We start from the raw sequence: 24,397 nt of genomic DNA, 5'->3' as shown, positions 1-24,397 counted from the left end.
GGCCGCCTTATACTTTTAGTCTTATCCTGTGGCACGCCCTTAAGATGGTGGCCGCTTTACACTTTTAATTCTATCCTGTGCCTCGCCCTTAAGGTGGTGGCCGCCTTATACTTTTAGTCTTATCCCGTGCCACGCCCTTAGGTGGTGGCCACCTAACACTTTTAGTCCTATCCTGTGCCTTGCCCTTAAGGTGGTGGCCGCCTTATACTTTTAGTCTTATCCTGTGCCACGCCCTTAGGTGGTGGCCGCCTTACACTTTCAGTCCTATCCTGTGCCTCGCCCTTAAGACACTTAATCCTATCCTTCTTTCTTTCTGCCTAATTCCAATGCAAGTGAGTGAGTGAGTTTATGTGTAGTCCCACAGCGTAACAGCTGCGGGGCTTGTGTGGGCCTCAACCCGCGGTTCCACAGGGACGTGACCAGGAAAGCATCAGCCTGGCCTCCCATCTGGGGGGCACCCACCCTTTGTTTGTCAGTCTTGCATGTAGTACTGTGTTTATTGTAGCCATGTGGCACATAGCCCTGGCCATGTCTTTTCTTGGTTTTTGCCTAATTATGATTATTATAAACGTGCAGGCTTTCTGGTATCTTCGTTCCCAACCCAACCTCTGTTCCTCTTGCACCACCACCAAGGTACTTCTAGCCAAAGAAACCTCCTCTCTGCCCTTAGCCCCTCCACCTTCCTCTTCTTTTTCTGACCCTAATGTGCCTGAGGAGCTCTCCTTTCCACTTGCCCGACCCAATGATCCTCCACCTTATGATAAACCTCAAACCCCTTCAGCTCCTCCACCTCCTGATTACAACCTGGCCTCACCTGTTAGTGCTCACACCCGCTCACGCGGTGCTCCCAACAACAAGGCCTCCCTCCTTTGCCCGCTCCGTGAGGTGGCCGGAGCAGAGGGCATTGTCCGAGTGCATGTTCCCTTCTCCCTCTCTGACCTATCGGCCATTGAGAAATGCCTAGGTTCCTTTTCCACCAACCCTACTGCTTACACCAAGGAATTCCGTTACCTTACTCAGGCATATGATTTAACCTGGCATGACACGTTTGTCATCCTATCCTCCACCCTCACCCCAGACGAGCGTGACCGGATTTTTACAGCAGCCCGGGAACACGCTAATCAGGAACATCTTACTGATAACCAGATTCCAGTAGGTGCGGCAGCGGTCCCAGAGGCCGACCCTAATTGGGACTATCAGGACGGTCGAGATGGCCGCCGCCGCCGAGACCAGATGCTACGGTGCCTCCTGGCAGGCATGCAAAACGCAGCCCAAAAGGTAGTCAACTATGATAAGTTAAGGGAAATAACTCAGGGACCTGATGAAAACCCAGCCATCTTCCTTGACCGCTTAACTAACGCTATGATCCTCCATACACGGCTGGATCCGGCCTCCTCAATAGGAGCTACAGTCCTAGCCACCCACTTCATCTCCCAGTCGCCAGCTGATATAAGGAGGAAACTTAAAAAGGCTGAGGAGGGCCCCCAGACTCCCATGCGAGACCTGGTAAACATGGCATTTAAAGTTTTTAATGGCCGAGAGGATAAAGCTGAGGCCACCCGACAGGCCCACTTAAGGCGAAAGGTTGACCTCCAAACCCGAGCTCTTGTAGCAGCCCTGGGGCCGGCAGCACACCGAACATCTGGTGAGGGAGGTCCAGCGAAACGCTTCCGAAATGTTTTAAGGGTCCCACCCGGGTCCTGTTATAAATGTGGTCGAGAAGGACATTGGGCCCGGGAATGCCCCCGTCCTCGACCACCCCCTGGACCTTGCCCAGATTGCAAACAGACTGGACACTGGAAGGTTGATTGCCCATCCCGGACCAAAGGTCCACTCCCCGCACCTCTATGTGAGGAGCAGGCCGGTCCACAGGAAGCAATCCCTCCACCTGAATTTCTTGGCCTTCTGGATGACCGATGCAGCCCGGACTCGAGGACCCCCATCACCCTTGCCGAGCCCAGGGTAACACTGCAGGTAGCGGGTAAGTCCATTTCCTTCTTAGTGGACACGGGGGCTACCTACTCTGTATTACCTTCCTACTCAGGTCCTAGCATACCTTCCCAGGTCTCGGTCATGGGAGTTGATGGAAGGCTTTCCTATCCCAACCAAACCCCTCCCCTAACCTGTCTCCTCGAGGGACACCCCTTCTCTCACTCCTTTTTAATCATACCCTCATGCCCAGTTCCCTTACTAGGATGAGATATTCTCCAGATTGTAGGGGCCACCCTCCAACTCACTAATCTCACATACATGAAGTCAAACTCCTCACATACACACCTCCTACTGTCTCTTCTAACGGAGGCTACACCCTGTCCAAACCCTACGACCCAACTCCCTATCCCTCCGGATGTAGTCAATCCCTTGGTGTGGGATACTTCCAAGCCTGTAGTGGCAAGACATCACACACCAGTTAAAATACTTCTCAAAAATGCTACTCGTTTTCCCTCACGTCCTCAGTTTCCTATTTCAAAGACCCACCGTCAGGGCCTGAAGCCTATCATCGCTCGACTCCTAGCCCAGGGACTCCTTATTCCTACCAGTTCCCCTTGTAACACTCCTATATTACCAGTCCAAAAGCCGTCCGGCGACTATCGCTTAGTTCAGGACCTACGCCTTATCAACGAGGCAGTAGTACCCCTGCACCCGGTAGTCCCCAACCCATATACTTTGTTATCTAACATTCCCTCCAATACCTCCCACTTCACAGTTCTGGACCTCAAGGATGCCTTCTTTACCATCCCTCTACACCCTGAGTCGTATTTTCTCTTTGCTTTCACCTGGACTGATCCAGACACTAATCTGTCACAACAGCTTACCTGGACAGTTTTGCCCCAAGGATTCAGAGACAGTCCCCATATTTTTGGGCAGGCCTTAGCAACTGATCTCAGCTCCTGCCCTTTCCAACCCAGTTTCCTCCTACAATATGTGGACGACCTTTTACTCTGTAGTCCTTCCCTCTCCCTGTCTCAACAGCATACAGCCACTCTTCTTAACTTTCTGGGATCTAAAGGATACCGAGTATCCCCTTCCAAGGCGCAGTTGTCAGTCACCTCAATAGTTTACTTAGGCATACGCCTCACCCCTACAACCAAGAGCCTAACGACAGACAGGAAAAAGGCACTCCTTTCACTACAGCCTCCAGAGACAGCAGACCAAATTCTCTCCTTTTTAGGGTTTGTAGGATTTTTCCGCCATTGGATACCTAATTTTGCCTCCCTGGCTAAACCTCTGTATGTAGCGGCTAAAGACACACCCACAGGACCCCTCTCCCACCCTGGGGTAGTAAAACAGGCTTTTAAAACCCTACAAACTGCCTTGTCCACGTCACCTCCACTCCAATTACCCGATCTGAACCGCCCCTTCCATTTGTTCACTGATGAAAGACAGGGAATCGCAGTTGGAGTCTTAACCCAGCCCCTAGGCCCTGTATATCGTCCAGTAACCTATTTATCAAAGCAACTTGACCCCACAGTCAGGGGGTGGCAGCCTTGCCTGCGGGCTTTGGGAGCAGCAACAGAACTCACTAAGGAATCCCTAAAACTTACTTTAGGCCAGCCCATCTCGGTATTTTCTCCCCATCGGCTCACTGACCTTCTCTCCCATAAGTCTCTCGCACACCTAGGACCTTCCCGGTTACAAGAGTTTCATTTACTTTTCATTGAAAGTCCTTCAGTTAGTCTTCATCCTTCTTCTCCACTCAACCCTGCTACTTTACTTCCCCTTCCATCCCACTCCCCTTCCCCAATTCATTCCTGTCCTGAACTAATAGAGGCATTTGCTAAACCACGAGAGGGTCTATCTAGCCTTCCACTCCCCAGCCCCGATTTTACCTTATATGTAGATGGGAGTTCAGTAATAACGGCCGAGGGACGGCAAAAAGCAGCCTATGCTGTAGTTACAGATTCAGCCACCCTCGAGGCACGCCAACTCCCTGATGGGACAACATCCCAAAAGGCAGAGCTCACTGCCTTAACCCGAGCTCTCACACTAGCAAAAGGGAAACGGGCAAATACCTATACAGACTCCAAGTATGCTTTCCTTATTACTCATTGTCACTCTGCCCTTTGGAAAGAGCGAGGATTCCTTACCATAAAGGGGACCCCCATAGTCAATGCCACCCATATCTCAAACCTCTTGCAGGCTCTGTTACTCCCCAAAGAGGTTGCTGTCATCCACTGTCGGGGGCACCGGACCCAGCAGGATCCCATTTCTCGGGGCAATGCAAGGGCAGATGCGGTAGCGAAGGCTCTAACCAGTACCAGGCCAGCTCCCGCTCCGGTCCTGTTCCTTACCACAGCCACGTTGCCGGTGTACTCGCCATCGGAAAGACAGGACCTTATGTTTAGGGGTGGAACCAAGTCTGACCAGGGCTGGATCTTCCTAAATAATAAGATCGCCCTTCCACGGGAACAGGCTCCTAAAATTATTGCCAAAATCCACCAATCCTTACATATAAGGCCCAAAGCGTTACACCACTTTGTGCAACCCCTCTTTTATTCACCAGGTTTGCAACAGACAATTGAGCAGGTACACAAAACGTGCGTTACTTGCTCTAAGGTCTCATCTCAGGGAGGCTTGAGACTGCAGTTTCCCACCCACCAAATGCGTGGCAATCTGCCGGCTCAGGATTGGCAAATTGATTTCACCCATATGCCCACTCACAAAAAACTTCGCTACCTCCTAACCTTTGTAGATACCTTTTCAGGTTGGATTGAAGCCTTCCCTACCTCTCGTGAAACAGCAGATACGGTAGCATCCATTCTTATTCAAGAGATCATCCCCCGCTTTGGCCTACCTGCCACCATCCAGTCAGACAACGGTCCAGCATTCATAGCCCAGGTAGTCCAGCTGGTCGTCAAGTCTCTCAGCATCTCCTGGAAACTACACATCCCCTACCACCCTCAGTCATCAGCCAGCCCCTACTATGCCTGGCAGTTCTACTTGCAGGAATCCTGGAAACAAGGTCCCACCACTAGAACCCAATACAGCACTACCAGCTCGTATGTGAGAAGTTGGACGTGTCCGACTCTTCAGTCGAGGTGCCAGCCGACTGACCTGTCCCCCTTACTTCGCCCCTATTCAGCAGGAAGTAGTCAGAAAGAGCGGCGCCCTCTATCATCAAAAGGTCGGAATGTAAGGTTGGCCACGTCGTGGAGAGTTCGGACACGCCTCCTCCCCTCGCCGGGAGCTCGGACACGCCCCCTCCCCTCGCCGGGAGCTCAGACACGCCTCCTTCCATCCGGGTCCCACTCCCCTCCATTTTGTCCCACCCACCTTGGCCACAGCCAATCGGATGCCTCCACTCCCTATAAAACCCTGTGCCTGAGAGGAGTCCGCGCGACTTCTCCGGCCCTTCCTGTCCGGACCGCAGAACCTCGTCCGGGAGCCTGAATAAATTCCCTTGCATTGGATTATTTTCGTGCTGGCCTCAGTTTCTCCGTTTCATCTTCGGTGAAAACAGACCTTACAGGCAGAATCCCAAGCCCAACGGAAGCTGATCTATAAGAGGCGGCCACACAGATCAGGCCAAGGTTGCCATCAGCTCAACTTAGGCTGAGCAGAAGCCCTGACCAGCAATTCTACGTATTCTCTACTCAGTAAAGTACAAAAATAAATGTTAATAAAAAACAGTGTGCTGGAGACACAAACTCTCCCACCATTTTAAGTCTGCCAGAGAAAGTAATAAGGCCCCTGGGGGAGGAAAAAAAAAACTATTGATCAGGTTTTCTAGAGCTGTATTTTTAAAGAAAATGCTTGGAAAAATGAAAGCTTAAAAGAATGGAATGAATTTCTTGATAGAATTTTAGGTGCTATAGTAAAAAGGATGAGACGGGGTATAGAGGTGTCCTCCAAATTCCACTCAGGCCTACCCTGCCTTCTTGGAGGGAGGAGTGCTGTTGGCAGGGCTGGTCCCGTGTGTTCTGTCCCGTCTCCTCCTCCCAGCACATGAAGGAATGGCTGTCGCGCTCTCTACTCACCCTCAAATTGTCTAGTCTCACAACACAGTGATGGCCAAAGAGGTGTGGCCAGGGGTGGCAGAGTCACCTCTAGACAAAAGGATTGAAGGCTACCTGAAGGTATCACACACTTTATCTCTGTGACTACAGGCACGTGCCACCATGCCCAGCTAATTTTTGTATTTTTAGTAGAGGCGGGGTTTCAGGTGTTAGCCAGGATGATCTCTATCTCCTGACCTTGTGGTCCACCCGCCTTGGCCTCCCAAAGGGCTGGGATTACAGGCGTGAGCCACCGTGCCCGGCCCCTAATTTAAGCTTTTTACACCATAACATTAATATAAGATTATTTTAACTAGCAAAAATGCCATACAAAAATGTGTAAAAGCATAGCTAATTCTTCCCATCTTCAATCACACCTACTCATAAAGAAACCAGTGAGTGATAAAAGCATCTACCTGCTCCTTCCTTGTCTTTCTTGATACACCCTGTTCAGCCCTTGTCCGCCCCACTACTTACTGAAAGGGCTCTTATCAATATCACCAACAATCCACCTTGCCAAATCCAAGAACTCCTCTTCCTTCCTCATTTACCCAACCATCAGCACTGGGTGTTGCCTGCCACTCCCTTCTTTTAATCCCCTTTCCTGGATTTCCTGCTCTACCTGGTGAAGTCTCTGTGGGTTCAGCTCTCACCTTCCTGGCTGCTGCTTCTCATGCTCCTTTGCTGGCTCTTCCTCCTTCAACTGACCCCCACTAGATGTGGGGCTCCCCCAAGCTCAGTCCTGAGCCTTCTCTACTCTTTATATGCTCTGCATGTGACTTTACCCTTGTCCCTGGATTTAAGAAATATATTTATGCTGAAGATTCCCACTTAAAACTCAGATCTCTCCTTTGAGCATGAAATTCAAATATCTAACTCCCTATTTGACATTGCCACTTGGATGATATTTAACATGTACCAAAATTTTAACTAGTTCAAAATATTTATCCTCCTAATCTCATCCTTCACAACCCACTGCCAACTCATTGATAAATGGTACCAGTTTCTCAGATTCAAAATCTCAGTCATTCCTCATGCATCCTTTTCTCTCAGCCCACCAACATGCAATCCCTTAGTGTGTCTTCGCAATTCTACCTCCCAGGTATGTTACAAACTCACCAGCCTGCCTTGTCCACAGTCCCTACTCTAGCCCAGGTCACCTTATCTCTTATCTGGTCTACTGCTACCAACGTCCACCTGCTCTCTCTACTTCCTTATTACCTCCTCTAATCTGTTCTCCACAAAATGGAAAATGATTTTCTTACATCAGAACCATGTTGCTCTCCAGTATAAAACTCTGCAGTGACTCCCATCACACTGGGAATTAATCTGACATCCCTAACATGGCCATGAGGCTCTCTGCCCTTCCTGCTGCCCTTCATCCACTTCCCCCTTACTCACTGGGTTTCTCTCAGGTCCTCTTTGAGACCAAGTGCTTTGTTCTCAGTGCCTTTGCTTTAACAGTCTGAGCTGCCTGTCCCCCAATTTCACATGGTTAGTTCACTCTGAGCCTTTAGGTTTCCATTTAAATGAAAACTCAGGGGAGCTTCCATGACCACTCAAGCCGCATGGGACCCTCTGTCATTCTTGGCTACAGTCGTTGTTTATTTCATTCACAGCTCTTCTCCCAACTTGCAATACTGACATTTATTTTCTGTTCACTTGTTTTTGCCTGTATTTCTCATAAGGGCAAAGACAACCTCTCTTCAGGTCACTGCTGCATTCCCAGTGTTTAGCACAATTCTTGACACATGGTACATTCTTAATAAAAACACAGTGACAGGATGAATGAAAGGTGTTCTTCTGCATCCCACCTCCACCCATCAATGCTGATAGAGAATTTCTGAGAAAAGGTAAGAAAAGGCAGCCATACATAGATATAAATGAATTGTAAATCCAAACAGGTGAGCTTTAGGAATCCCAGAATACTCCTTCGTTGCTCTTATCTCTAAGGATTCTGAGCAGTGGTGTCAAAGTCGGCACTTCCAACACAATCAAATCTGCAGATTCTCAAACAATATGCCATCCACAGTTCAGATTATACTCTTTCCCAGTATCTTCCAAATACTTAAATTAGCTATATACATATTAAATTCTGGAGTTGAATTAGATACATCCTAGGCAAAACAGAAAACTTGCGGCTCCAGATGTAAGTAGCACATAATGATTTTTCACTTGCAGCCTAAATGATTTTCTATTTTAAGTTCAATTTCACAGTCATTCTCTACCTGAACTGAGATTTAAAAGAAAAAGCATGCTGTTTAAAGACATGCTTGTATGCATATATTCATGTTTATGGCTACTTCTGTACAGACAAATGTACAGACATAGAAGCTTGGAGGACACAAGGAATCATCTATTACTTGATCCAGAACTAACTGGTAGATGCTCTTAAAGACAGAATTAAAATGGGTTGCATTTATCAATTCAGTCTGAGAAGATGATTTAAATTTCTTTGAGACATGAACCAACATAAATGATGAAGCTTTCTCGAGTGTCTTAACAAAGCCACAGTGTTTTCTATCAATTTCGACATGAAGATCCAGAAGTAACTACCTCAGAGTACTCAACTGTTTAATTGTGACAGCCTGAAAGAGAGAAGCCAGCACCGCTTCTCAGGACAATTCACCTCTGAAGCAATGCGTTTATGTACCAAGAACACAGGCGCACATCCATGCTGTATTTTCAACAGCTGAATGTCCTCTTTCCCTGTCTTCTGCTTTACACTGAGCTCCCAGGGGCAGGATCAAGAAGACAGGCTTCTATAGGAGATGTGGCATTTGGATGAATATTGAAGATGTGTGGAATTTCAGAAAATAGTAAAGAAAAATGAGCAGAACCAGGACGGATCATGGAGAGACGAGGCAGAGGCGAGTCTGAGTACGGTGGTCCTGGGCTATGGGGTGGCTCTGGGGCAGGATGAAGAAGGGCATAGAAAGTTGTGTGGAGGAGCACGTACCCAACACAGACAATGAAAAGGAACCTGCATGTGTCTCTACGAGGTACTCTCACAATGCCTTACACTTCATGGTATTATACTACCATTTTTATAACTATGACAACACTTCTATCTATATCTTACATTGAGTCAGCATAGAGTGTGAACAGATAAATCCAATCTACCTCCCTAAACCCAGGTCAAGGTACACTTAATCCAAATCAAAAGACTATGCCTGTGGAGATGGAAATTTTTTCCTCCCTCCTTCACAGACCAATGCCAGTAATGCCAGTAATGGTTTTTCCTTCAGGGAGATAATGGAATATCCCCAGCACTGGGTCTATTTTTACTCAGCCATCACCCATGGACCATCAGTGTAACTCCAGGGAAAGCAGAGTGGCGGAGGTGGCGGGGGGCGGGGAGAGGGAAGAAATCTCTGTAGCGGATGGACAGCCCACACGAAGCTTCTATTGTTCTATTGCCTCTCCTCTCCTTTTTTTCTAAAAGAGTATGGCAGGAAGGCAAAAACAGCTGAGTAGCTAGTAACCTAAAATGTTGCCCCTAGGGTTTAAGAAAAGCAGGAAAAGATGACCCCCAACTCTTTCCTGCCAAGGCTTCTCTAGGCAGAGCACATCTAAACAATGATCACACTCGTGTTTCTGGATGGCCTGTGAATCCTATTCTTTGTCTACCATCACCTATTAAGAAGACAGAAATAGGGTGAGACACTGGGACAGATTAACCCTGCAGGTAGAAAAATCACCTGCTTTGAACACAGAAGGGCCATCTAGATTCACTGCACAATGGACAGAGGTCTTGGGCTAGTTTCCAAAATAGATCTGTGAGTATTCTTCTCAATTTGAGTTAGAAGCTGGCTGGTGCCAGTGTTGGCAGGAATGCCAATCCCTGAATAAGATCCTGGGAGAAGTCCACCGAAGATGACAAAACCGAAAGAATAAAGTTTTATTTTATTTCTGAATGTATTTTCAAATGGGGGTTCAGACTGCCACATGACCAACATCAAGACTTGAATAAAATTCTAAGAGTGTGTCTACACAGCACACCTCATAGATATTGTAGTTCAGGTCCAGCCCACTACAATAAAGCAAGTATCGCAAAAGAGAAAGTCACACACACTTTTGGTTTCCCAGTACATATAAAGGTTTTGTTTACACTAGTGTACAAAGCAATAGCATATGTCTTGTAAAAAATGTACTTAATTTAAAAATACTTTATTGCCATAAAATGCTAATAGCCATCTGAGTCTTCAGTGAGTTGTAATCTTTTTTCTGGTGGAGGCGGGTCTTGCCTTGATGTTGATGACTGCTGATGACTGGAATGGTGGTTGCTGAAGGCTGGGGTTGATGTGGCAATTTCTTAAAACAACAATGAAGTTTGTCACACTGACTCTTCCTTTCATGAAAGACTTCTGCAACATGCGATGCCGTTTGATGGCATTTTGCCCACAGTAGAATTTCTTTCAAAATTGGAGTCAAGCCTCTCAAGCCCTGCCACTGATTTATCAACAAAGTTATGGAATATTCTAAATTCTTTGTTGTCATTTCAACAATGTTCACAGCATCTGTAGCAGGAATAGATTCCATCTCAAGAAACCAATTTTTTGGTCATTCACAAGAAGGAAACTCCTCATCCATTCAAGTTTGATCATTAGATTGCAGCAATTCAGTCATCTCTTCAGACTCTACTTCTAATTCTAGATCTCTCGCTGCTTCCACATCTGCAGTGACTTCTTCCATTGAGGTCCTGAATCCCTCAAAGTCATCCCTGAAGGTTGGAATCAACTTCTTTCAAATTCCTTTTAATGTTGATATTTTGACCTTCTCCCAGGAATCATAAATGTTCCTCATGGCATCTAGAATGGTGAATCCTTTCCAGAAGGTTTTCAATTTACTCTGCCCAGATCCATCAGAGGAATCACAATGTATGGCAGCTATAGCCTTACAAATGTATTTCTTAAATAGTAAGATTTGAAAGCCAAAATTACTCCTTCATACATGGGCTGCAGAATGGATATTGTGTCAGCAGGCATAAACATAACATTAATCCCTTTGTACAGCTCCATCAGAGCTCTTGGGTGACTAGGTGTATTGTCAATGAGCAGTAATATTTGGAAAGGAATTGTTCTAAGCAGTAGGTCTCAACAGTAGGCTTAAAAGATTCAGTAAACCACTGTAAACAGATGTGCTGTCATCAGGCCATTTCTAGAGCACAGGCAGAGTGAAGTCAGCACAGTTCTTTTTTTTTTCTTTTTTGTTTTAGAGACAAAGTCTTACTCTGTCACCAGTCTGGAGTGCAGTGGTGCAATCATGGCTCACTGCAGCCTTGAGCCTCTGAGCTCAGGTGATCCTCCTGCCTCAGCCTCTTAAGGAACTAGGACTACAGGCACAGGCTACCATACCTGGCTAATTTTTACATTTTTTGTAAAAAAATTTTGTATGGGGTCTCACCACACTGCCAGGCTCATCTTGAGCTCCTGGTCCAAGAGTTCCTACTGCCTTGGTCTCCTTAAACATTGGGATGACAGGCTTGAGTCACTGTGCCCAGCTAATTTAGCACAGTTCTTAAGGGCCCTAGGATTTTAAGAATGGTAAACGTGCACTGGCTTCAACTTAAAATCACCGGCTGCATTGGCCCTTAATAGAATCGATCCGTCCTTTGAAACTTCGGAACCTTGAAGCTAGGCAGACTTCTCTTTAGCTATGAAAGTCCTAGATGGCACTTTCTTCCAACAGAAGGCTGTTCTGCCTACACTGAAAATGTTTTAGGGCAGCCACCTTCATCAATTACTTTGGCTAGATCTTCAGGATAACTTGCTGCAGCTTCTACATTAGCACTTACTTCTCCACCTTGAACTTTTATGTTATGCAGATGGTTTCTTTCCTTAAACTTCATGAACCAACCTCCGCTAGCTCCCTAATGTTCTTCTGCAGCTTTCTTACATTTTTTAGCCTTCACAGAACTGGAGAGAGTTAGAGCCTTGCTAGGGATTAAGCCCTGGCTTAAGGGAAGGTTGCAGCTGGTTTCATCTTCTCTCCAGACCCTTCAAACTTTCTATCAGCAACAAGGCTGTTTTGCTTTCTTATTATTCATGTGTTCACTGGTGTAGCACTTTTCATTTCTTTCAAGAACTTTTCCATTGCATTCACAACTTGGCCAACTGTTTTGACTACAAGAGGCCTAGTTTTTGGCCTATCTTGGCTTTTGAGATACCTTCCTCACTAAGTGTAATAATTTCTAGCTTTTGATTTAAAGTGAGATACGTGTGTGTTTTCCTTGCATTTGAACATTTGGGTTATTACCTGGCCTAATTTTAACACTGTTATGTCTCAGGGAATAGGGAGGTCTGAGGAGAGGGAGAGAGATGAGGGTATAGCCAATGGGCGGAGCAGTCAGAACGCACACAGCATTTTTCAACTAAGTTCACCATCTTCTATGAGCATATTCGTGATGCCCCAAAACAATTCCAACAGTCACATCAAAGCTCACTGATTACAGATCCTAACAGACATAATAACGAAAAAGCTTGAAACATTGTGAGAATTATCAAAATGTGACAGACAGAAGGTGAGCACATGCTGTTGGGAAAATGGTGTTCAACACAGGTTTGCTTCAAACCTTTGGTTTTTTAAAAAATGCGGAATCTGCAAAGTACAATACAATGAAGCAAAATAAAATGAAGTATGCCTATATATGACATAAATAAACAAATGGAAAAGGCAGTAAAATCTCCATTAATATGTAACAAGCAGACAAGAAGGGAACATTAAAATTCATAAAATATTTATTATTTAAAATTATTTATAAAACAAGTCACAAGAAATCATAAGTCATAGTCACAAACCATAAAAATATAAACTTGTGGTCCCTCATTATCTCCCCTTTTACATATAATATTGTTATCTAATAGATTCTATAAGGATCTACAAAGCACTCACGAGACACTTCCATGGTATAGAAACTATACGTTTTAGAGGTAAGAGAGCTTAGGGATTTAGAAGCCATTTAGTCTAATTTATTTAATTTTTTTTTAAGACAGGGTCTCACTGGAGTGCAGTGGCACAATCATAGCTCACTGTAAGCTTGAACTCCTGGGCTCAAATGATCTTCCTGCCTCAGCCTCCTGAGTGGCTAGTACTACTGTTGTATACCACCATGCCTGGCTAATAACATTTTTTTTTTTTTTGGTAGAAACAGAGTCTTGCTATGTTATCTCGGCTAGTCTTGGACTCTTGGTCTCAAGTGATCTTCCTGCACCAGCCTCTCAAAGTGCTGGGATTTCAGGTGTAAGGCACTGTGCCTAGCTAATATGTTTATTTTAGAGGTGAAAACAAAAATCCTGATCTATAGAGAGAATAACTTATCTTGATAACAAAATGTGCAGGATTAGCACAGATCTGGAGTTGTAAGTTCTAGTCTTGGTTCTGTCAGTTGTTAACAGTGTAACTTCTGTTAATAAACATACTGATTGAATTTTAGTTTCTTTGTCTGTAAAATAAGAGGGCTCTAATGTACATGGAATTGGAAGGCATGTAACTTGTCCTGAGGCCACAGTCATATTAGTGGAAAAACATACCACCAGGAAAAAGCAAAGGAAGCAGCTATGAAATTAGGGACCTGACTACCTTTCTGTGGGTGGGTCTGTACCATGCTTCCATTCCAAACAGCAGGCCCAAGGATGAACTGTGTCCACATCCTGGTCAGGGACTGTGCAGGAGGGCAGTTGGGAGTTGATCATCCCAGGTAAGATGCTGACTTGGCAGAGAATCAAACACCTGGAGAGCCATCTGGACACTAGCTTACCCAGCATCCTCACCGTGCCAGGCAATCCCTCAGAGTTCAACTTAATGCCCACATATTCCCATATGCCTGCATCACACTCCATGTTCTAGAAACAGTATTAAATTTCTTTCTTCATGGGAGGAGTGCCTCCTTAACAGGTGCTTCTGTCTTTGTAGTATGTGATTTCTGCTGTCAACAATTAGAGTATCTGAAAATTCCATTTCTTTGGAGCCTTCATTTTTCCAACTCTGATCCTGAGATTTAGGTACCTAGCCACCAGATGGCTTTTGGGTACCCTGATCTCAGAGGGTCTATCCCAAAAAGCTCTTGCTGAAGGCCTGTTTTGCCTTGTGTGGCAGACTGCTAGTTGTCCCCCAGTATCTCTCTATTGCTCTTGTTTCCTTGATTAGAAGGCCCTAATTTTTAGCTGGCCACATTTTTTTTTTCTTCCTGGGAATAAAACTACATCTCAAACCTCTTTGCAACTGAGTGTATGTTTTCATCAATAAGACATAAGCAGATAGAATGCATGTCACCTCCTAACAAACATCTTTATAAGCCAGCTGACACATACTCATTTACCATATCATAGGTTACATAGTCGCAGGTTGCTGCAAAGTAATGTCTTCTTTTAGACATGGAAGAGAATTTATGTACAGTGAAGTAGAGACTGCAGCAACTACAGATTTGGGGCACATAACTTCTCTATTAGAAGACAGCAAGAAAACAGACTTATCTTCCAGAGTCCAATTACTTTAACATAGCTGGTATCGAGAGAAGGAGAAAGGGACACAAATAGGTACACTCTGAATACGAATATTATGCTCTCACTCTAGAATGCCTGCATGACGCAGGAAATTCTAATGTAAAATATGTCGCCATGAAGCATGATATCAAAAATAACACAAACAGGCAATAAATCGTCAAGAACAACTGATACCAATTTGAGCAGTTTCCTAATCATATGAAAAAGCACAGCGACCCCTCAAAAGAGTTTCTTTTTGAAAATGGTGCCCATTCACTCTTCACTAAAATGTTCTGAAAATTTCTTACCTATTACTCAATCACATGAACACATATGATGAGTGGGAAGACATTACCATTCATTCAATAGTCAGCTCATCAAGGATGTGAATGAGTCAACACTCAAAAGCTGCACATTTCATGAACACGGCGCAGATGTTAATGAGTATTAAAACACTAATAATGTTCTTATATATATATATATGCTTTGAATGGCAAAGCCTATATGCTAGGACCACAGATCAGCTATCACTAAGATTAGAAAAATCTGAATTAAAGGGAAAAAAAAAATCCCACTCCCTCCACCCCAAGGCATGTTGGTAAACCCAAAGAATCTTCTTATTTTAGCCAGGTGGGGTGGCTCATGTCTGTAATCCTAGCACTTTGGGAGGCTGAGGTGGGTGGATCATCAGGTCAAGAGATCGAGACCATCCTGGCCAACGTAATGAAACCCTGTCTCTACTAAAAAAAAAAAAAAAAATACAAAAAAATTAGCTGGGCATGGTGGCATGCACCTGCAATCCCACCTACTCCGGAGGCTAAGGCAGGAGAATCGCTGGAACCCGGGAGGCAGAGGTTTCAGTGAGCCAAGATGGTGTCCCTGCACTCCAGCCTGGTGACAGAGTGAGACTTTGTCTCAAAAAAGCAAAAATCTTCTTACTTTAGCATTTTGGCTCAGCTGCAAAGCAAACCACCTTAGGGATGTTATTGATGTTTCATATGCACTATAGCAGGTAATCCCCAGAAAAGCCAAATTCCTATTAAGTATAAGAGAACAAGAGTAAAGATAATAAAATCAATGTTAACTACTTATAAAATCTTTACTATTTTTCCCTTATATTAAGTTTGCTCCCCTCCTTAAAATATGAGTACTTGGATTCTCTTAATTTTCCCTTATAAAATGTAGACATTTGTTAATGGAGTTGATTTGGGGTATATTCTCAGTTAACCGTTCTTTTCAGGTCTATACATTTTGTCTTTCATTTTGAAAGAAGAAAAGTCAATCTCTAGCTGGCTGAACAAAGATGAAACTGAGGAATCAGTGTATTTCTGCTACATTACATTCCTTTGTGACACCCCGTTCAACCACAGTACACTATTTCATCCACAGACAGGTGCCCCAGGCAACCATCGCACAGGGTACTGAGGGTAGGATTATTATTTTCTTGAATTTACTGTAACAAAAAAGGCAGAAGCAGTCTTTGAACAAAAGGCAGTGGTAAAACTGTTCAGGAATCTCAGTGGGGAATTGGGAATTATAAAAACACCCATCTCCCAAAGCCCTGCCCAACTTCCATCCCTCCTGTGAAGGCTTCCTCCTTTACCCCAGCCGGGATGGCCTCTGACACCACAGCACTGACTGAAGCCTACGCCTTTCCCCTGACCACTCTGATAACATCCTTGGGTTCTTCGATCTTTTCAGATCTCTCTGTTTCAACTTTCCAGTCAGACTAAATTTCCCAGGGCAGTGCTTATGTCTGAACTTTCCTTGTATTCAAACAGTACCTGGCATTGAATCTCATGATATAAATATTATTGATAGGCTACACTTAACTACCATTTCTCTATTACTTCACTTTGTTTAAAATGGAACATTTTGCTGATTGTAAATGTAGACAGATTTTTCAAGTAAATTCACTTACCACCAAATCTGCTTTAAAAATATAATTTCTATGTTCAATATTTCAACTACTTTTTAAAAGACAATGACGCACAGGTCCTAATCAATATTATGTGGTTGTGTCATTCACAATAAAAAGCAGGAAAAAACTTAATCAACTGCAGATTAGATAAACCTATCTAAAACTGAATTCTTATCTGTGCTCCAGATCGGAAGAGAAACTAACAGTGTTTCTAGGATCAGATTTTCAAAACCGTATTTCTGGTACAAATCAATTTTCTACCCACAGCTATAATCAGGAATGGATAAAGGCTATACAGACAGCAGCTCTGTTCTGTGTCTGTAAAATATGACACCAGACCCTTCACCTTCCCAGCTGAGATGCTCAGGGTCTTGAGGGAATATGTTAACAGATCACACAAAGCGGAGCACTCTGTGGCTCATTTAGCTGTATGTTTCTTCAGCCCTTCTCCTTCTCCTTCGCTGGTCTATTTTATCAGCTACAACACCAGGTAGGCAGTACCATTAAAAGATGTTCTTGGTCATAACCACCATTAATTAGTGTTGACCAACCATGCAGAATCATCTGTGCTGCAGTATTCACATCCAAATAATAATATGCCTCACAGAATGAACGAAGGAATGACAGACAGCCTGGGAGATACTCTTTTTAAGTCACCTACGGAGTAAATATAAACCCCAGGGTCAAGTGGAATCATAAGTAACATTATCCTAAAGTGACGGAAAATGAAAATAAAATGTAACAGAAACAAAAATGTGGTTGCTATTACACACCTTTCAGATGCTTTCCATTCATCCACAAATCCCTCTCTAGGGTCTGCTTTTTACCATGGTAGGTCATTGTTGGCAACACTGGCAAGAGCCTAATCAAAATGTGAGAACATCTGTCATGTTCTCATTGCATGTCAAAGCTCTGTTGCATACATACGCTTGAATCTAAACCACTGCAAAATAGATTTTAAGCCATACAAGTCAATGGTGTTGTGACATCTTACTGTATCTCAAAGGCACCTTTTACACAATGAAAGGATTCTATTTTAATAATAGTACGACATGTATGAGGTATATAATCAGTAGATAAGAGATCTTCTATTGGCATTATACAGAGAGGCTACACCCTGTTTATGGGCAAAATTACATTTTCTAAATATGGAAATGAAGAGCAATGCATTGAGATCTGTTGTCCAGTTACTGTTTAAATATTTACCATGAATCTTTTCATTCCTCCTATTACAGCAGTACAAATAAAAAAGTCTAAGTAAGAGGCTCAATGCCAGGAAGTTTTCTTTGAGAAGTGGAGAGCCAGGTCCAGGGAAATTCTGGGAATTTTCTAGTGATACAGGCACCTGGCAGCGCCTAAGCACATGTTCTCCTCAGTCTAACCTGGACATTTCAGGCTGCTATGTCCATGGCTGGTAGGTTTGTATTCCTCAGAAGTACTTGTTTGGCCGTAATGTTTTATCTTTTCATTTGTAAATGAAAACAATACGTATTAGGTGGTAACTAGTGTGTCATCTGTAAAGAGTATTACCATTATCAGAATAGAAACAAAACCCCAGCCATCTAATAGGGGAAACCCAAGAATCATAATAAGTAGTAAGAGGTATTTCCCTGGAAGAAGTGGCCTCCCCGGCAGCTGTCATTATTATAGGAGTCCTTCCTTTCCCCCAAACTCCAAAGGCAATTCTACACTTGGATACTAAATATTTGTGGGAAGAGAAGAAAGGCAAACCTGCCCCGTCCTACCTAGGGAAGCTGAGACTCTGTTCTTGACAGCAAGGAGAGAACACTTGCTGGGTGCTGCCTGCGTGTCCCTGGCATTCCTGATCAGAGAGGCACCCCTATCCTTGCTGGGGATACCCAGGCAAGGACCAGAACTAGGCCCTGAGAAGGCCAAATGTCACAGCTGATAGGGACATATTTTCTACAAATTAGAGAAAAGGGAAAAGAGCAAAGAATGCCAGATTAAAAGTGAACAGATGTTAAAAGACTGATACAGGATGAGGGTGAATTTATGAACCATGAAAACACCAGACAAGGGCTGCAGGCCCCTGCAGGATCTCTCTCCAGGCAATGCCTCACTGCAAAAAAGAAACTAACAAGAAGTAAGCCAAATAAATACAGAAAACTAAAAGTCTGTTAATTTCTAATGCTGATTGAAAAAATAGATTATATTCTATCATCAGATCTTTAATATACTTTATCTCCTAATCATCCCACAGGAATCCTAAAAAATAGATACTATCAATCTCTATTTTATGGTTGAAAAAATTTTGGCAGCAAGGTTAAATGACTTGCCAAAGGTAGATTTCAGGCCTGTCTGACAGGGCTTCTTGACAAAGGCCTTCTATGTCTATCAAGAATGCTGTGCTTTTAAACGCTATTTACGTAGATGAAGATTCTGTAAACTTTTTCTTAAAGGCTACATATTAAATATTTTAGGCCTTCTGGGCCATAGAGTTTCTGTTGCAACCACTCCAAATGCCAAAGCAACCACAGGCAATATGTAAACAAATGGGCATGTGTTCTCCAATAAAACAGGAGGCCAGTTTGCCAACTGCTGATATAGAACACGGGCTGATAAATCATAGGCCTACACCAAATCCAGCCCGCCACCTGTTTTTGTAAACAAAGCTTTATTCATGATCTAGATGTAGCCTATCATCTAGACCATTTCTAGACAATTGAAGGGTAATTCACCAAGCTATAATAATGCCCTAGTTTTACAGAAACATTGTGGGGAACATCCAGTGCTCTTTGTTCTAATCTTCCTTCACAAACAATGCTCTGATTCCTAATCTGTGGCCTGTGTGGTCCAGCCCTCCAGGTGGGAGGGCCTTGATAAACACCTGGTGTCCTACTTGGTGACCTCTCATTGCAAAGGAACAGAGACATTCTTCGTCATCATCAACCAGTGATTCAGTTGCTGAAAGACTCAGTACCCTTGGGGAGCTGAAATAACAAAAAAGGAGATTCTTAACCTGAAAAGATGGGGGCCAAAGATGAAACCTGTGGTGACATGACAATTAATTAATTTATTTTTATTGAGTGTCTACTCTGTGCCATGCAGAAATGCACATGAACTTCAGACTAAAAACACTGACTCACAGCACTTAAGGCAATACTTTACATGGAGCAAATCTCCACGTTATTTACAACACTAAAAGACCTGAGCTAGAACACAACCCGTTTTCGAGTAAGCAGACTGACACAGACAGAAATGTTGCAATAGGAGCCCCAAGACAAAGAACTCTGGCTTCCTGTCAAGAGTAGCAGTCATGGGACCAGAAACTGCAGGCTATGGGAGGGCAGGGACTACACCAGCTCACCGCTGAATCCTAAGTGCCTGGCTCAATGCCCATCAACAGTGTGGGCTCCAAATACTTGTTGTCTGTATTACCATGAATTACCTCCACTGCTTCTGATAGGCTGCAGTGTAAATGGTCCAGCCTGAAAGTCAGACTTCCTAACTCTGACATTAACGAGATCATATTCTCCATACCTGGACTGTCTGGTAATCAGAGGCATCGATTCCTTTTACAGTCACCTCTCGGAAAACTCTTGGCTCCAGTTCCTCTTTGGTAAGATCACAGTGATAAATAATACCTAAAAAGTAGAAGAAGGCTTGGTTTAGTCCACGGGACTCACTAGATGCAAAGGGGGCAAGGATCGCAAACCACAACCAAATGCCAGCAATGGCAAGAGAGGAGCATTTGTCAGGGCTATGGTTAATCCCCACCACAGTTGAAGGCTCACTGCAGACAAGTGCTTAAAACAGAGTCTGGCATGAGGGGCACTATGTAACTGTTCATCTTCATCATCACCATCTCATGTAGGCTTCTCTTTTATAACACTAGTAAGTATATACATTTTAGAAGATTCGAATGCATTCTGTGAATATGAGAAAAGGTGAGAAACCTAACTGCAAAAACTTAACTGGTCCTCCCCAAGCTGGGTCACTTAGGAATGCAGGTCAAAAAAAAAATGGTAGACTTCATGAAGCACCATTTGACCTGGGAGGTGACTGACAAAAAACTCAAATGATTTGCCCAAGGTCAAGAGTCAGTCAGGGATCTCTTGGTAAATCCTCTGGGGCTCCTGCTACCTGACACCTACCTATCCGTGGACACTCATGTGGACAGCAATCATGGACCAAAGATGATCAGTAGATATTTCAAAATTGCTTTTCCAGTTTGGATTATCCCAGTACTTGTGCACGACGCAAAATGATTAATATACACACTAAGAATTCCAGCTTATGTAACACTAATTAAACATTTCCCGAATTGAATGCTACTACTTTCTAACATTTAAGAACTAAATCAAAGAAATAATAAGACAAGTCATTAACATTTGAAAACAATGACACTGCTGTGGTTTATAAAACAGAATTAGTCAACCACAGAGTGGCTGGTGTGGAAATAGCACCTCCCCACATACTACTTTAAACATATGCTGTCAAGTATATGGAAAATTGATTTACTGATCCCATCAGTACTTGCTGGAAAACCAAAAACCAAACAGAACTCCCACAGGGCATATTTAAATGGAATAATCACTATTAAAATCTCAGTCTTTTCTTTCTCTGGACTCCTGTGTGTGTGCACTTCACTAACAGCTGGGAAACAAGATGCTGCCCCCGACCGGAAAGGAGTAATACATTTAGATCTGTGAACAGCACAGCTGCTAATCCTTATGAACGTGGTCTCAATTCTCATGATTACCGACAAACTGTTTTAAGGTCACCATAACAGAGTATACGATCAACACCAACAGTAAGATGTAGAACATGACTCAAGTATTGACTTTTTTAGTTTAAGTTACACTTGGATATCTGTTAGAATATACCTTTGTATATAATAAGCTTCCAATTACACTCTGTAAGCGTGCATTCTAATTTAACCAGATATACTGAATACTGTACTTGCCTACATAAATGTAATCTTGGGGGTTAAAAGGCTATCTCTTGTGGTGTATTTTAATTTTTAAGAGCTTCTTGATCAGTACCTGCTGCTCCCCACAAACACAAAAAGCATGTGAATCCTTGAAAAAAAGTACAAATAACAACAACAACAAAAAGAGAGTGTGCAGACCAAGCATGTGCCACCTGAGCACGTGCCTCACACTGGCATCACCATGACCTGTAGCACAGCAAATGACAAAGGCCTTGGGAGCCAAAATTCCCAGCTCTGAAAGTTACTAGCTCAGTGACCTGAGACAAGGCACCAAAGTACGAGAAAGCAAATTCTGTATTGAAAGAAAATGAGTAGCAAATATACTCTAAACGTCTGTTAATCTAGAAAGGTTGAGACATCAAATCTAACCATACATGAAATAAATATGCAACAGGGGCTGGTTACTGTCCACGGAAAGAGTTTCAAATGCCTGACCTCTCTTCTTCTGTTCTGTGCACCAGAAGTGGTACCTTGAAGGAGGCTGTGTTCAACCTGTAGGTATTGACACCTAACATACTTTATCAATACTTTCTATTTATAGATCCATCTAGGTTAGCCCATTGCGTATTCACAGCATAATATGAATCTCTATAATCTAATGACGCTTTGTGTCCCATCTGATTTGACTCACAGAGAATAAGAACAAAGAAGGTGGGGTTAGAAGAAAACATCTTAGAATCATAAACCAGAGCCAGTCAGGTGATCGCTAGCAAACACATTTCAAAGTTTAAGGGTGAAAAAGAGAACTGAACTATGGAAGTCCCTTAAGGCCAGGGGAGGTATCTGGACTTGAGGAGGAGGCAGGGAGATCAGCTGGTATGCTCCCAATGTAATCTGAAATAAATGTAAGGAGAAGAAGTAGGGGTCAAGAGAAGGAGACAACTCTAGGAGAAGCTACCAAAACAAGAATCAGAGTATCTGAAAAGTCACATATGTAAAAAGGCTGCACACTTTGAAACACATGGAGATACTGTTTTAACTGATTTTAGGATAGGTTTTAACATTATTAAAAGAAAAAAACAAAAACAAGTCTCAAAAAGTTTTGCCTTTCCCCGATAATCCCTGAGAGCTTTTCTATGATTTTCACCCCTGACTTCCAGAGCCACGCATATGGGACTCTCTACTGGATTATTACCACACGCAGGTCTAGAGCTCACTCTAGGCAACCCTCCAAGGTTCCAAAAGTACAGAGTTCATCGGTTCAACCACTAAGTGGTTTGAACCACAGGGAGTAAGTGCACTGTGCTCTAAGCTGCTCTGGCTGCCCGTTTTCTTCCAAATGTGACTCAAGGTGCGAAAGTCACAAATGGCTTGGGCTCAAGATGTGTTTTCACCATGTACCTCCATGGAAAACAAAGTCAGCTGGTGTGCACCTGCCAGAGGTACCAAATGTTTGCAGCAGGAAGCTGGAGCTGCAGTTATTTGTGACCCTGGGGCTTTACATATAATTGAGTGCCTCTGCTCTTTACTGCAGTACTGAACAGCTAGCCTTCAGACACCAGAGCAAGACAGCTTGTGAGCGGATGTGTATATACACACACTGCCAATCCACGCTTTCATGAGATCTAATCTAATTATATGATGGCTGCTTCTGCATTTGGTCTCATAAGACCTGAGTCTGGAAGCCCCATTCTCTGGTTTTAGAAATCAAATTGCATTCAGGAGAGAAAAGAGAAAAATGGAGGCAAAATGAGTAAAAGGAGAGAGACAAAGCTTGGTCAGAAAATTAAAGCTTGGTCAGAAAATGCCTGGCAGTACAGAAGGCGGAACACACTTCCCTTTTCAAACTTCACAGCTACGGTCACGGGTAATATTTCACTGCTTGGCATAGAACCCAACATTTTACACTTGGACAGTAAGCCCTTTCTTCCCCAGGTAATGATGAGCTTGCTCCTGACATAAATGGTCACATGGGGTCACTGAAGGAGGTTTACAGGCCTTTGGGGACTCTGGCTTTTCTTAAGAGCAGGTGAGTCACCCTCACTCTCCTCCTCCTTGTCCTTTATCCATTTAAACAGTTTAAGATACAAGATTTTCCAAAGTAAAACTTCTGTAACCAGCATCCATTTGAGGAAAAAAATTGTGGACCTTGCAGCAGTGGGTTAAGAATGGCTATCTAGAAGAAATGATTTTTCCTCATACAGTTCACTGGCTGTTGCTGCTGTACTCCAGGTTCTAGGGGGAAGACAAGATGTGGGGAGGCGCAGGAAACCCTGAAGTTGCATTCTTGAATGGCTGCTCCCTGGTTCCTGGCCCTAGCGTGATTTCCACGTTCTTGCGGGTGCTTTTCCTAGCTTCTCTTGATTCTCTGCAAGGTGCTTGGAAAGTAAGGCTGCTAGGTTTTCAAGGTATACTATCAGACCTACTTAGAGAACATCATTCTTTTGGTTTTAATAACCCTGACAATGACCTGTCACCACAGTAAGATTCCTTATGGATTGCCTGCTCTGTGACTCAGAGGCTCAAAATAAAAGTGATGAGACATCACTGTCAACTGGCCAAATCCCAGGAGGAGGACAGAGCCACTTGAGCACCTGCCTTGCTCTAGGGCTGCTTTTTTGTCTAATGACTGAATGACTGCAGCAAAACTGAGTGGGACAAAAAGCACTCTGGAGGAGTTCAACATATGTGCATAAGGAAACGTACAGCCTTTTTTTCAGCCAGATTGCTTTTAGGACAGGGTCTGCCTGGTCAACTGCAAACTGCCAACTGAGTCAGACTCCCAGGACAAATCACAGTGTGTGTATGGTCATGATGCTACAAAAACAGTGCAGACGGACGGAGTACAGAAAACACCAAAACAAAGCAAAATGAATGTGACCAATATTTTTTAAAGTTGAAAAGAACACATTTTTTCATGATGTGAGACTATACTTTTAGAATTACTTTTTAATTTTGCTTAACAACAGCACAATTGATTCTCAATTTATTCCAGGAAACATTTTTTGTCGGATGTAGCTAAAGATTTTACGTTTTATATCTGCACTGTGTGTTCTTGTGCATACAGACCAAAGACTGAATCAAATGTTGTATTTGTCGATAC

The 24,397-nt window shown here is 43.6% G+C and overlaps 1 protein-coding gene across 2 annotated transcripts in view; it reads right to left on the bottom strand.

Annotated features, from left to right (window-relative positions):
• The window catches only part of PREP (prolyl endopeptidase), a 124,077-nt gene that overhangs the window by 32,581 nt on the left and 67,099 nt on the right, over window positions 1-24,397 (bottom strand). For both annotated transcript variants that reach the window (XM_012438443.3, XM_012438444.3), the window contains one exon: window positions 19,902-20,005. In XM_012438443.3, coding sequence (XP_012293866.3) covers window positions 19,902-20,005 — 104 coding nt within the window. The remainder of the gene's footprint in view (window positions 1-19,901; window positions 20,006-24,397) is intronic.

Source organism: Aotus nancymaae, unplaced genomic scaffold (assembly GCF_030222135.1).
Source record: "Aotus nancymaae isolate 86718 unplaced genomic scaffold, 86718_ANA_hifiasm-v0.15.2.pri h1tg000040l, whole genome shotgun sequence".
Lineage (NCBI taxonomy): Eukaryota > Metazoa > Chordata > Mammalia > Primates > Aotidae > Aotus > Aotus nancymaae.
The sequence above is the reverse complement of the archived record's forward strand: the minus strand, read 5'-3'. Positions and strand labels throughout refer to the sequence as shown.